General features: G+C 61.7%; 2 protein-coding genes across 2 annotated transcripts; one reads left to right on the forward strand and one right to left on the reverse strand.

Annotated features, from left to right (window-relative positions):
• The first annotated feature begins 1,306 nt into the window (after positions 1-1,306).
• On the forward strand, positions 1,307-7,523 carry HSP90AB1 (heat shock protein 90 alpha family class B member 1). The gene is made up of 12 exons (XM_029047179.2): positions 1,307-1,406; positions 3,059-3,205; positions 3,655-3,861; positions 3,957-4,116; positions 4,324-4,457; positions 4,751-5,065; positions 5,376-5,541; positions 5,681-5,871; positions 5,994-6,141; positions 6,258-6,526; positions 6,695-7,028; positions 7,124-7,523. Exons 1-12 carry the CDS (start codon positions 1,314-1,316, stop codon positions 7,231-7,233), a joined length of 2,274 nt encoding a protein of 757 aa, XP_028903012.1. The 5' UTR covers positions 1,307-1,313; the 3' UTR covers positions 7,234-7,523.
• Positions 7,524-7,624: 101 nt separating this feature from the next.
• Positions 7,625-12,572, reverse strand: SLC35B2 (solute carrier family 35 member B2). Its single transcript, XM_029047180.1, has 4 exons — positions 12,381-12,572; positions 10,423-10,613; positions 10,072-10,223; positions 7,625-9,043 (listed from the first exon to the last, which is right to left on the reverse strand). Exons 1-4 carry the CDS (start codon positions 12,422-12,424, stop codon positions 8,042-8,044), a joined length of 1,389 nt encoding a protein of 462 aa, XP_028903013.1. The 5' UTR covers positions 12,425-12,572; the 3' UTR covers positions 7,625-8,041.
• Between the last annotated feature and the right edge of the window lie 1,041 nt (positions 12,573-13,613).

Here is a 13,613-nt window from a genome sequence, read left to right on the forward strand (position 1 = left end):
AGGCACGGGGGAATCAGGTTGTCCCCCGTGAGGCTCACAGTCTTAATCCCCATTTTACAGATGAGGGAACTGAGGCTCAGAGAAGTGAAGTGACTTACCCACAGTCACACAGCTGACAAGCGGCAGGGCCGGGGTTCGAACCCGTGACCTCTGACTCCAAAGCCCGGGCTCTTTCCACTGAGCCACGCTGCCTCTCTTCTGCCTCCACCACTTACTTCTCTGCTGTGTGACCTTGGGCAGGTGGTCACTTCTCCGGGCCTCAGTTCCCTCCTCTGGGAAATGGGGATGAAGACTGGGAGCCCCACGTGGGACGACCTGATGACCTTGTATCTACCCCAGCGCTTAGAACAGTGCTTGGCCCATGGTAAGTGCTTAACAAAGGCTGTTATTATTAAACTGTGACCCTGTATCTCCCCCAGCGCTTAGAACAGTGCTTGGCCCGTGGTAAATGCTTAACAAATGCCTTTATTATTAGACTGTGACCCTGTATCTCCCCCAGCGCTTAGAACAGTGCTTGGCCCGTGGTAAGTGCTTAACAAATGCCGTTATTATTAGACTGTGAGCCTGTATCTCCCCCAGCGCTTAGAACAGTGCTGTGCCCATAGTAAGCGCTTAACAAATACCGACGTTATTATGATTATTCACTTCTCTGGGCCTCAGCTCTCTCCTCTGTCAAATGGGGATTAAGTCTGCGACGTGGGACGGGGGGCCTGGGTCCCCCCTGCAGACCTTGCAACTCCCCCAGCGCTTAGACCAGTGCCTGGCACAATAAGTGCTTAACAAAGACCGTCCTTATTATTATTATTATTATTTATTATTATTATTCTTAGTAAGTCACTTCAGTTCCCTGGGCCTCCACTCCCTCCTTTATAAAATGTGAATTAGGGCCGCGATCCCCTTGGTGGGATGGGGCTTGGGTCCGCTTGAGTCGACCCCGGCGATCAGAACGGGGATTGGTAATGTATTATTATTATTATTATTATTAATAATAATGATGATGATGATGATGGGTGGGGCGGTTTGAGGATGATGGAGCATTTACGGGACGCGGGTGCAGTTCTTCCTCCTGTCCGGGGGGCGGCGCTGTAGCGGCCGCCTCTGCCGAAGCCCCCTCCCCAGCTGCAGCTGCAGCCCCCCTCCCCCCTCCCCCCTCCCCCCTCCTCCACCATCCCCCCCCCTCCCCGTTCAGCAGCGGGTCACGAGTGCGGATCCGGCGCTCCCTGCGGGCCCGGGGCTGCGGCGCGGCCCCTTTAAGGCGGAGGGATCCCGGTGTGGGGGCGGGGCCGGGCGGCGGGCGGGGGCTCTGCCGCTATATGAGGCGCGGGGGCAGCGCCGCCTGCTCCTCTTCTGTCAGCCCCGCGCTCGCGCCGCTTTACGGACCCGCCGACCCGTCGCCCACCGCCACGGTAAGGTCGCCGCACCTTTACCGGGGGGAGGGGTCCCCCTTCCGTGTGCCTGCGGGGGATATAGATGCGTGGGCGTTGGTGGGTGCACGCGCGCGCGGGCCGGTGGGGGGGGGGGGGGTCGGTCTCCTTTTAGCACGTGGCCGCCGGGGGCGCTGCCATATTGCGCGCGCGCCCCCACTTCCGGTGGCGGCGCGAGGGGCTACGGCGGCCGAGCGGGGTCGCGGCGGTGACTCAGCACCCTGGGGGGAGCGCCGCTGTTGCCCCGGGCGACGCGGGGGTGGGCGCTGTTCCGGCGAACTCTTCCCCCCCCTCCTCCCCCCCCCCCCGGGTTTCCAGAGGGTTCTGGGAGGGGGCGGGTTGTTCTCGAAGGTTCGGGCGGTTGGGCCGCTCGCGCGCGCCCCCCCCCTTCTGCGCGTGCGCGTTGGGGGCCTGACGGGGCGCTTCTCGAAGCTTCTCCCGCCTCCCCCGAGGACCCGGATGGTGCGGCCTCCATGGCGCGCCCTGAGGGGAGACCCGAACTCGGGGGGGGAATCCCCCTTCATCCTCCCCACACACGCCGTCTTCCTCCCCTCTCATCCTCCCCACACATCCCGTCTTCCTCCCCCCTCATGCCCCCACACACCCCGTCGTCCTCCCCCCTCAGGACCCGCCTGCCCATCGGGGTCTCCTGAAGGGCCCTCGTCGCCTCAGACCAGGGGGCTGCTGCCATCTTGCAGGCCCCGCCCCGCGGTCGGGACGGGTCCGAGTTGTCCATTCCAAGCGCTTACTACAGTGCGGTGCCCAGAAGCGCGCAATAAATATGAGTGAATGAATGGGTCTCTAGTAAGCGCCCAATAAACACGAATGAACGAATGAGTGGTCGTCTAGTAAGCGCTCAATAAACCCCATTGAATGAATGATTCTCTAGTAAGCGCCCAGGAAGCACTGTTGAATGAATGAGTGGTGGTCTAGTAAGCGCTCAATAAGCACTATTGGATGAATGAGAAGTTGTCTAGTAAGCGCTCAAAAAACATTATTGAACGAATGGGCCTCTAGTAAGCGCTCAGTAAACACTATTGAATGAATGAGTGGTCGTCTAATAAGCGCTCAATAAACACTATTGGGTGAGTCAATAGTCGTCTAGTAAGCGCTTAATAAACACTATTAGGTGAATGATTGAATGGTCGTCTGGTAAGCGCTCAATAAACACTACTGAGTGAATGGTTCTCTAGTAAGCACTCAATAAACATTATTGGATGAATGAGGGGTTCTCTAGTAAGTGCTCAATAAACTATTGAATGAATGAGTGAATGGTCATCTAGTAAGTGGTCAATAAGCAGTATTGAATGAATGGCCATCTAGTAAGCGCTCACACAGTATTGAGTGAATGAGCAAGCGGCCCTCTAGTAAGCAGTCAATAATAATGAGTGGATGAATGAGTGGCTCTCCAATAAGTGCTCAATAAACACTATTGGATGAATGAATGGTCCTCCTTTGGGCCCCCATTTGGCAGTAAATCTTGACCTTGAAGGTTAAAGCCCACCCTCCCAAGTCCGTAGGGGAGGGTCTTTGGGTGAGCCCAGCAATAACCCCCCCCTAGGGAGGCCGTTCTGCCCACGAGGTGGGATGTCACCTCGCCCGCCCACCCAACGCCCTCTTTTGTCTCCCCACAGATGCCGGAAGAAGTGCACCATGGGGAGGAGGAGGTGGAGACCTTTGCCTTCCAGGCGGAGATCGCCCAGCTCATGTCGCTCATCATCAACACCTTCTATTCCAACAAGGAGATCTTCCTCCGGGAGATCATCTCCAACGCCTCCGATGTGAGCGACCGTCCGACCCACCGCCCGGGCCATAGCGGTCCTGGCGGCATTTTGCCGCGCCACTGGGGGTGGGGGACAGCGAGGATATCGATCCCAGGCTAAGCAGGGCGGGTCAGTAGGCCGGAGTCCCCGGGCGGCTTGCATAAAAGGGGTGGGCCGCCCTGCCCCGGGTCACTGCCCTTTGGGACCGTGTTGACTCTTAATGTTGGTATTTGAGCGCTCACTATGTGCAGAGCACTGTTCTAAGCGCTGGGGTAGATACAAGGAAATCAGGTTGTCCCATGAGAGGGTCACAGCTAATCCCCATTCGATAGATGAGGTACAGAAGTGACTTGCCCGCAGTCACATAACTGACAAGTGGCAGAGCCGGGATTCAAACCCATGACCTCTGACTCCCGAGCTCATGCTCTTTCCACTGAGCCATGCTGCTTTTCTTTCTCCTCGGCCAGGCCCTGGACAAGATCCGCTACGAGAGCCTGACGGATCCGTCCAAGCTCGACAGCGGCAAGGAGCTGAAGATCGACATCATCCCCAACCCCCAGGAGCGCACCCTGACCCTGGTGGACACTGGCATCGGCATGACCAAAGCCGACCTCATCAACAACCTGGGAACCATCGCCAAGTCCGGCACCAAGGCTTTCATGGAGGCTCTGCAGGTGAGCGGCCCCGTCGCTTGGGTTCCGCCGGCGGCATCCGCGCTCTCCTCCGCCCTGGCTGCGGCGTCCCCTGACTCTCCCCCTCCACCCCCCAGGCTGGAGCGGACATCTCCATGATCGGGCAGTTCGGCGTGGGTTTCTACTCTGCCTACCTGGTGGCCGAGAAAGTGGTCGTGATCACCAAGCACAACGATGACGAGCAGTACGCCTGGGAGTCGTCTGCCGGTGGCTCCTTCACCGTCCGGGCCGATCACGGTATGGTCGTCCCCCCACCTCTCCCTTTCCTCGTTGGTCGGTTTGGGTCTTGGGCTCCGGGGTGGGGGAGACCAGGCCTTCTGTGGGAAAGCAGCCTTGACCCAGGTGAGTGATCAGGGTTAGGGTACGTTGGAGGGCATGAAGGAAGGCTCTCCGCGCCACCCCCTCCCGGGCTCTGGGTTAAACCTGCTCCTCTTGGGCTTCCAGGTGAACCCATTGGCCGGGGCACTAAGGTCATCTTGCACCTGAAGGAGGACCAGACTGAGTATTTGGAGGAGAGGCGGGTCAAGGAAGTGGTGAAGAAGCATTCGCAGTTCATTGGCTACCCCATCACCCTCTATGTGAGTATCCCTACCCCGCTGGTGGCCCCATTGACTTTCAGAGGTGGAACCAGGTTCTTGCAGAAAACTCCCTTCAGAGGAGTTGTCTATTCTCTGTACACGTTTTTGGTCAGTCCCTCAGTGGGCAAAGACCGGCGGTGTCTAGAAGCCGGGCTGCCCTGAGGTCCCTTCAGCCTGTTTCAGGATTGAGCTAGTTCTCTTCAGTAGCTAATCAGTGCCTTGAGTTGCGGTAAGTGGGATCTTTCAGTTCCCTCCCTGCAACGATTCTCATTGTTGTTTCCTTTCCTCACCAGCTGGAGAAGGAGCGAGAGAAGGAGATCAGCGATGACGAGGCAGAGGAAGAGAAGGGAGATAAGGAAGAAGAAGAGCCAGCCTCCAAGGACGAGGAGAAGCCCAAGATCGAGGATGTGGGCTCGGATGAGGAAGACGAGGGCGGCAAGGACAAGAAGAAGAAGACCAAGAAGATCAAGGAGAAGTACATTGACCAGGAAGAGCTGAACAAAACCAAGCCCATCTGGACCCGCAACCCCGATGACATCAGCCAGGAGGAATACGGTGAATTCTACAAGAGCCTCACAAATGACTGGGAAGACCACCTGGCAGTCAAGGTAAGGGGATGGGGTGAACAACCCCGGATGGCCTTGCTGACATTGCGGTTGGAATTGGCTGCCGCCCAGAGAGGCCTGTCCCGCCCCCTGGGCCTCCACGTCATGGGTGAGCGTCGAATGTGTGCAGAGCACTGTACTAAGGGCTTGATTAACGGGCTGGGTGACAGTGAGCCTGCAGTCTCAAGGGGAGCCCAAACAGGGCGCTCTGCGGCTTCCAGGCAGACCGGCCGCTCTGCTAGGGAGGAGAAAGAGCCAGCGGGCTCTCGGAGCGTTGCCCGGTGCTGATCTGGGCTCCGCTTCCCCTTGGCAGCACTTCTCTGTCGAGGGCCAGCTGGAGTTCCGGGCCCTGCTCTTCATCCCCCGCCGGGCCCCCTTCGACCTGTTCGAGAACAAGAAGAAGAAGAACAACATCAAGCTGTACGTCCGGCGGGTCTTCATCATGGACAGCTGTGACGAGCTGATCCCGGAATATCTCAGTGAGTCGCTGCCCCGTGGTCCCTTCCCCGGAGGCTTCCTGAGGAAGGTCTCCGCGTCCTTTCCCGGGGCCGCTGCCGGACTTGGCTGACCCGCTTTGTTCTTCTTCTTTCTCCCTCCCCCCGCCATCTCTCCTTGAAGACTTCATCCGGGGCGTGGTGGATTCCGAGGACCTGCCCCTCAACATCTCCCGAGAGATGCTGCAGCAGAGCAAGATCCTGAAGGTCATCCGCAAAAACATCGTCAAGAAATGCCTGGAGCTGTTCTCAGAGCTGGCCGAGGACAAGGAGAACTACAAGAAGTTTTACGAGGCTTTCTCCAAGAACCTCAAGGTGAGCCTCTGGGGATTGGCAGAAAGGGTCCCAGGAGGAAGGGATCGGAGGGTGGGGACTCTTCCCCTCGGCACCCCACTCGGGGAGCACTAACTAACCGTCACCTCTCACGCACCACCAAGCTGGGAATCCACGAGGACTCGACCAACCGACGTCGCCTGTCCGAGCTGCTGCGTTACCACACCTCTCAGTCTGGGGACGAGATGACCTCCCTCTCCGAGTACGTGTCTCGCATGAAGGAGACCCAGAAGTGCATCTACTACATCACCGGTGAGTGCGAGGGCAGGGTCCGCGGCTGGGGGGGCCTCGCGCCCCTCCCCCGAAGGCGGAGGGGGACGGTCGGGGTCCGGCCCCTGACCCCCCCCCCAACCTCTTCCCCGCCGCAGGAGAGAGCAAAGAACAGGTGGCCAACTCGGCCTTCGTGGAGCGGGTGCGGAAACGGGGCTTCGAGGTGGTGTACATGACCGAGCCCATCGACGAGTACTGCGTGCAGCAGCTGAAGGAGTTCGACGGGAAGACCCTCGTCTCCGTCACCAAAGAGGGGCTGGAGCTGCCCGAGGACGAGGAGGAGAAGAAGAAGATGGAAGAGAGCAAGGCTAAGTTCGAGAACCTGTGCAAGCTCATGAAGGAGATCCTGGACAAGAAAGTGGAGAAGGTGGGTGACGGTGGGAGCGGCGGGTACCCGGTGAGGGGAGAGGTGAGGTGTGACCCCCCCCCTTCCTGTGTACTTTGCTTTCTCTACCCGACGGCCCTGAGCCCCGGTGGACTCTTACCAGCTCCTGCGTGTCTGACTTTTCTGTCCCTCCTGCTTCGTCCCCCCCAGGTGACCATCTCCAATCGCCTGGTCTCCTCCCCCTGCTGCATCGTGACCAGCACGTACGGCTGGACGGCCAACATGGAGCGGATCATGAAGGCCCAGGCCCTGAGGGACAACTCCACCATGGGCTACATGATGGCCAAGAAGCACCTGGAAATCAACCCCGACCACCCCATCGTGGAGACGCTGAGGCAGAAGGCGGAGGCGGACAAGAACGACAAGGCCGTCAAGGACCTGGTGGTGCTGCTGTTCGAGACGGCCCTGCTCTCCTCCGGCTTTTCCCTCGAGGACCCCCAGACCCACTCCAACCGCATCTACCGCATGATCAAGTTGGGCTTGGGTAAGGGGGTGCTCTCCTCCCGGGGCGGGGGGGGGGGGGGTTGGGCGGCGTGGGCTGACCCCGACCGGGTGGGCATTCATCCCGCTTCCCCGCAGGCATCGACGAGGACGAGGTGACGGCGGAGGAGCCCAGCGCTGCCGTCCCTGACGAAATCCCCCCGCTGGAAGGCGACGAAGACGCTTCCCGCATGGAGGAGGTGGATTAAAGGGTGCCCCCCACCCCTACCCCCAAAGTCCCCTCGACCTGCCCCCCTGTATAGTGCCCCCCCCCCTCCCGGGGGTCCCTCCCCAAAGCAGCAGTAGCGGCCCTGCCCCCCTGCCTGGCTCCATCTGCTGACGTCTAGTGGTTTCTTTTGTCCTCTTCTCCCGCGGGTGCCTGGGAGGAGTGCCGCCCCCTTGCCAGGGGAGTAGTAGGATGTTGTGTATTGTGGGCTGTTTGTTTATTTTGTTCTGAAATTAAAAGTATGCAGAATAAAAAGAATGCGGTTTTTACAGAGAGCCCTGTGCTGTCCCTGCCCCCTGCTTTGCCCAGCGGGCCCCGGGGAAGGCTCAGGTGACGACCCCCCCCTCCCGGACGGTGGGCTGGACCAGCCGGGCCTTGTGGAAGCATCTTTTAATTTAATAAAATAAAGTTAGAGCAAAAAGTTACACTTTCAAAAAGTACCAAAATCCGGTGCTGGCGCGGGTGAGGAGTGGGGTCTCGCCCCCCCCCCCCCCCCCCCCCGTTTTCCATCTCCTGCCAGAGACGGATGGCGGAGTGTGTCCGGCTCTGGCCTTGCCCAGCATAGCTACGCTTCACTGGCCAGAGGGTGTGGGGGTGGATGGAGGAGGCCGAGGGGAGATGGATCCGACCCCCGGGCAGCCGGCTGCCCCCCTCCCAGCGGGCTACATGGGACTGGACCGGGAGCCCACCACCCGCTTGAAACGGAGGACCAACGATTAAGGCAAGGTGGGGAGGGGGGCCATCTGGGATGGGGGTTCTTACCCCCCACCGGCCACGCCGTTGACCTACAGTCAGATGTCCATCCCCCTCACCGCCGAGAAGGGGGGGGCGGCGGCGGCAGACCGCGTTGCCCCCCTCACCTTCTGCACGGGGGTCTCGCTCAACACCGCCGCCTTGGTCCGCTGCTTGAGCCGGCGGCGGGCGTAGATGCGGAGGAGCAGGGCGGCGAAGACCACGGCCACCCCGAGGCCCCCCAGCACGGTGATGGCGTGGCCGTACAGCAGGCAGGACAGCAGGATGGCCAGGGCCTGGCGCAGCGTCATGATGATGGTGAAGACGGCCGCCCCGAACTGGGCGATGGTGTAGAAGATGAAGAGCTGGCCGCAGGCCGAGCAGGCGGACAGCAGCAGGGCGTGGGCGGCGAAGTCCCCGTGGCGCCCCATGAAGCGGGCCGCCTCCAGGAGGGCGCCCTGCTGCGCCAGGGACCCCACGGTCAGCAGGCAGGAGAAGAGGTTGACGCCGAACATCATCTGCACCGCCGACATCTTGTAGGCGAAGAGGGCGTCCTGCCAGTTGGACGTGAAGCTGTCGCAGGCCACGTAGCCCGCCAGGAGCACCAGGCCGGCCAGCGTGGTGGCCGGCGAGCGGCGGGGCTCGGGCCCGCTGGACAGCAGGAACATGCTGACCCCGGCGGAGATGAGCAGGGCGGTGAGGTACTCCCAGTGCTCGTAGCTGCGCCGGGACACCAGCTTGCCCATGAGCATCACGGGGATGACCTTGGAGGCCTTGGCCAGCACCTGGGTGGGGAAGCTGACGAACTTGAGGGCCTCGTACTGGCACCAGGAGCTGAGGACGTTGGAGAGGCTGGCCAGCGAGTAGCGGTACATGGGCGCCCCGTGGCGCGGCTGCTTGGTCAGGCCGCAGCACAGCCCCGCCACCGTCAGCGCCAGGATGCGGTTCATGAACACCAGGAACTGCGAGTCGGTGAAGCGCTCGCCGGCCGCCGTGGCCGTGGCCCCGTAGCTGCGGGTCATCACCCGCTCCTGCAGGACCCCCCACGTCAGGTACGACACCTGGGGCCGACAGAAACGAGACAGTGAGGAGGGCGAAGGGTCCCAGCTCTGACAGCTCCTATGTACTGAGCGCTCCCTCTAAGAACCACCCCTCTGCCGCTTGCCGGGCGCTCAGGCTCCGTTCTAGGCGCTGCGGGTGGATACCGGTCAATGAGGCTGGACACGCTCCCAGTCCCTCGTGGGGCTCGCGCTTTTACCGAGGAGGAAACTGAGGCCCAGAGAAGGGAAGCGATTTGCCCAAGGTCACGCAGCAGACGTGGCAGAGCTGGGGTTAGAGCCCAGGTCCTTCTGACTCCCAGGCCCGTGCTCTATCGGCTACGCTACTACTACTTGCTACTTGCTACTACTTGGTGCGGAGCACTGGACTAAGCCCGCAATGAGCTCACAGTCTCGGTCGGGCTAACGGTTAGAGCCCGAGGCCTGGGACGCAGAAGGGCACGGATTCTTGGCTCTGCCACTTGTCCGCTGGGTGACCTGAGACAAATCACTTCTAATCCCCACTCTGCCACTTGTCTATGTGACCTCGGGCTAGTCACTTCACTGGGCCTCAATTCCCTCATCTGGAAAATGGGGATTAAAGTCCGTGAGCCCTTTATGGGACAAGGACTGGGTCCAACCCAATTACCTTGTATCTACCCTAGCGCTTAGAATGGAGCCGGGCACTCAACAGATACCATTATTATTATTCTTTGGGGGTGGCCAGGCCAGGTTGGTGGCAGGGTACACCCCCGGGGAGCTGGTGGCTTCGGGGGAGGCTCGTCTTGGCAGCTAATAATGACTACGGTACACCACAGGCTCTCCCTACGCGCCCAGTGCGGACGGACACGTCTCTGTTGCCGAACGGTACATTCCAAGCGCTTAGTCCAGTGCTCTGCACATAGTAAGCGCTCGATAAATACTACTGAATGAACGAATGAGGGCTCACGGCCTGAGGAGGAGGGAGTGGGATCGAGTCCCCATTTTACCGGTGAGGAAACTGAGGCTCGGGGGCCGGGATCCGGCCGCCCCTCGCTGCTGCCCGTTCCTACCTGGAGCCCGACGGCGCAGAAAATCAGCTTGAAGGCCTGGCGCAGAGAGGAGGTCTCAGCCTCCACGCGGGGCGGCGGGGGGGCTTCGTCCGGGGCCTTGGGCTCGTTGCCAAACACGCAGGTCCGCACCAAGGGGAAGCAGAGGCCCCGGCCTGCGCCGGCCGGGGGGACCGGTCAGGCCCCAAACGTCCGTCCACGCCACCCCCCCGGCCCCCACCCGTGCCCCTCGCCCGCCCCTACCTCAGGGGCCGGGGCCGCCGGGTGCCCTCGGGGGTCCGGCGCCCGGATCCGACTCCCCGCCCTCTCCCCGGGCCCCTCCAAAGCCCCCTCCCCGCCGGGCCGCCCCCTCACCAGTCTCCAGGTAGTTCCTGCGCTTGAAATAGTGGATGAGCAGATAGCCGGGCACCATGAGGCTGGCATAGCCGGCGGCGTTCAGCAGGAAGCGGAAGAACCACAGCTGCTCCCAGGACGGCGGCGAGGCGGCGGGGGGCTCCGCACCCCCTCCCAGGGCCGGGGCCGCCAGGACCAGCGCGGCCCACCACCTGCCGGGGACAGTGGGGGGCGGGGGGAGGATGGAGAGGAGCCCTGGCCCACCCCCAAACCGCCTCCCTTTTCCGCCCGGGGCCCTGGGATGGGCACCTCAGGGAAAGGGAGGAAGGGTGTGGGGCGGATGCCCGGGCCCCCCCGGATTCTCCAAATGCACTGTCCCCCCGGGATGGGGGGAGGGATGGGGGGCGGCCTTGCCCCGCCCCGTGGCGGCGGCGGCCAGGACAAAGCGGCTCTGTGCCGGAGGAGGCCCGACCCGCTGGCCGCCCGGCGGCCCGCACAGGGCCGCTTCTGTTCCCGCAGCGCCGCCGCAGACACCGAGGGGGGCCGAGGGGGGCCGAGGGGGGCCGAGGGGGGCCGGGCGCGCAGCCCCGGCCTGGGGGTGGGACCCCGCTCCCCGCTGCACCCCGGCTCCCCTCCCTTGGCACTCCAACTGACCCATCTCTGCTGCCAGGCGCCATGCAAGGAGAGGGCAGAGGACAGAGGGCCGAGGGCCGAGGGCCTAGGGCCTCCGCTCCCCAGCTGCTCTCTGCAGCCCCTCCTCCCCGTCCCACCCTTTTCCCCTCCTTCCTTCTTCCTCCTCCTCGTTTCCTTCTCCCCCTCCCTCCTCTCCCCCACTGACTTTCCTTCTTCCTTCCCCCTCTCGGACCTTCCTTCTTCCTTCTCCTCTTCTTCCTCTCCCCCTCTTTCCTTCTCCTCTGCCTCCTCTCCCCCACTGACCTTCCTTCTTCCTTCTCCTCTTCTTCCTCTCCCCCTCTGACTTTCCTTCTCCTCTGCCTCCTCTCCCCCTCTGACTTTCCTTCTTCCTTCTCCTCCTCTCCCCTCCCCCCCCCCGACTTTCCTTCTTTCTTCCCTGTTTCCTCCTCCCCCTGGTCCTCCTCCCCCAACTTTCCTTCCTTCCTTCTCCATTTTCTCCTCTCCCCACTTCTTCTCTTCTACAAGCAGCGGCGTGGCTCTGTGGAAAGAGCCCGGGCTTGGGAGTCAGAGGTCACGGGTGTGAATCCCCACTCTGCCACTGCAGCTGTGTGACTGTGGGCAAAGTCACTTCTCTGGGCCTCAGTTCCCTCCTCTGTAAAATGGGGATGAAGACTGTGAGCCTCACGGGGGACAACCTGATGACCCTGTATCTACCCCAGCGCTTAGAACCGTGCTCTGCACCTAGGAAGCAGTTGAACACCAACATTATGATTCTCCCCTGACTTTCCTTCTTCCTTCCCGTTCCCTCCTCTCCCCCCTCTTTCCTTCTTCCCTGCTTCCTCCTTCCCCTTCTCCCTCTTTCCTTCTTCCCCGTTTCCTCCTCCCCCTCCTCCCACCCCTTCCCTCCTTCCTCTTCTTTTTTCTTTTCTTCCCTTCCCTCTCTTGACTCTTCTTCTTCTCCCCCTCTTGACTGTGAGCCCACTGTGGGCAAGGACTGTCTCTCTTTCCTGCTGTATTGCCCAATCCACGCGCTTAGTCCAGTGCTCCGCACAGAGTAAGCGCTCAATAAATACTACTGAATGAATGCCCCCTCCCTCTTCTCTCTCACTCAATTCAGCTGTATTTTCTCAGCCCCTCCCGTGCACTAAGCGCTGGGCACCTCCCCCCCCCCCCTTCCCCCGCACTGACTCCTCTTCCTCCCTTCTCCTCTTTCCATTCGCTCGCGCCGACTGGGCGCTCACGGCACTGTACTAAGCGCTCGGCGCTGCACCATCCCCCCTCCCCTCCCTCGGGGTGGGGGGGTCACGTGGGTCGGCGGTCACGTGGCGCTCGCGCCTCTTCCCCACCTGGACCCCATGATCCCGGCCGGCCGGGGGATGGAGGCGCGCATGCGCGCGGCCCCGCGGCGCTCCGCGAGCCCCTGTGTCCGTCCGTCCGTCCGTCCTTCTGTCCGTCGGCCCTCGTGTCCGCCCGTGGGTCTGTCGTCCGGCGGCCCCTCCAGCTCCCCCCGAGCGGCCGCTGCGGCAGGAAGTGGCGGCCCCCGCAGCCCCCGCCCCCCGCCCCCACAGCGCCCCCGCCCGGCCCGGAGGCCGAACTGCGCCACCGCGACACCCCCGGCCCAGCCGGGCACTGCAGCCTCACAGCGCCCCCGCCCGGCCCGGAGGCCGAACTGCACGCCCCCACACACACACCTCCGCCACAGCGACACTTCCGGCCCAGCCGAGAACTGCAGCCTCCGGAGGGCCCACAGCGTCCCCGCCCGGTCCGGAGTGCGAACTGCAGCCCCTCCCACACCGCCGCCACAGCGACACCCCCGGCCCAGCCGAGAACTGCAGCCTCCGGAGGGCCCACAGCGCCCCCGCCCGGTCCAGAGTGCGAACTGCAGCCCCCCCCCCACACCGCCGCCACAGCGACACCCCCGGCCCAGCTGAGAATTGCAGCCTCCGGAGGGCCCACAGCGCCCTCTCCTGACCCGGAGTGAGAACTGCAGCCCCGCACACACAACGCCGCCGCGACACCCGCGGCCCAGCCGAGCACTTTCATTCATTCATTCAATAAATAGTATTTATTGAGCGCTTACTATGTGCAGAGCACTGGACTGAGCGCTTGGAATGGACAAATCAGGAACAGATAGACAGTTCCTGCCCTTTGACGGGCTTACAGTCTAACCGAGGGAGAACTGCAGCCTCCAGCCGGCCTGGCGGCCCACCAAGAATCATAATAATGTTGGTATTAAGAATCATAATAATAATAATAATGTTGGTATTTGTTAAGCGCTTACTATGTGCCGAGCACTGTTCTAAGCGCTGGGGTAGACACAGGGGAATCAGGTTGTCCCACGTGGGGCTCACAGTCTTAATCCCCATTTTACAGATGAGGGAACTGAGGCACCGAGAATCATAATAATGTTGGTATTTGTTCAGCGCTTACTAGGTGCAGAGCACTGTTCTAAGCGCTGGGGGAGATGCAGGGTCATCAGGTCGTCCCACGTGAGGCTCACAGTCTTCACCCCCATTTGACAGATGAGGGAACTGAGGCACAGAGAAGTGAAATGACTTAATACTACTAATAATCCTGTT

The sequence above is a fragment of the Ornithorhynchus anatinus genome, chromosome 19, assembly GCF_004115215.2.
Source record: "Ornithorhynchus anatinus isolate Pmale09 chromosome 19, mOrnAna1.pri.v4, whole genome shotgun sequence".
In the NCBI taxonomy this organism is placed as follows: Eukaryota; Metazoa; Chordata; class Mammalia; order Monotremata; family Ornithorhynchidae; genus Ornithorhynchus; species Ornithorhynchus anatinus.

What these genes read in the sequence shown, in the direction of transcription:
- HSP90AB1 (XM_029047179.2), top strand. Translation starts at nt 1,314, where the DNA reads ATGAGGCGCGGGGGCAGCGCCGCCTGCTCCTCTTCTGTCAGCCCCGCG. An exon ending in GCTACCCCATCACCCTCTAT is followed by an intron (nt 4,458 to 4,750) that starts GTGAGTATCCCT and finishes TTTCCTCACCAG; the next exon opens with CTGGAGAAGGAGCGAGAGAA. An exon ending in TGGACAAGAAAGTGGAGAAG is followed by an intron (nt 6,527 to 6,694) that starts GTGGGTGACGGT and finishes CGTCCCCCCCAG; the next exon opens with GTGACCATCTCCAATCGCCT.
- SLC35B2 (XM_029047180.1), bottom strand. Translation starts at nt 12,424, where the DNA reads ATGCGCGCCTCCATCCCCCGGCCGGCCGGGATCATGGGGTCCAG. An exon ending in GCCGGGATCATGGGGTCCAG is followed by an intron (nt 10,614 to 12,380) that starts GTGGGGAAGAGG and finishes TGTCCCCGGCAG; the next exon opens with GTGGTGGGCCGCGCTGGTCC. An exon ending in TCTGCGCCGTCGGGCTCCAG is followed by an intron (nt 9,044 to 10,071) that starts GTAGGAACGGGC and finishes TGTCGGCCCCAG; the next exon opens with GTGTCGTACCTGACGTGGGG.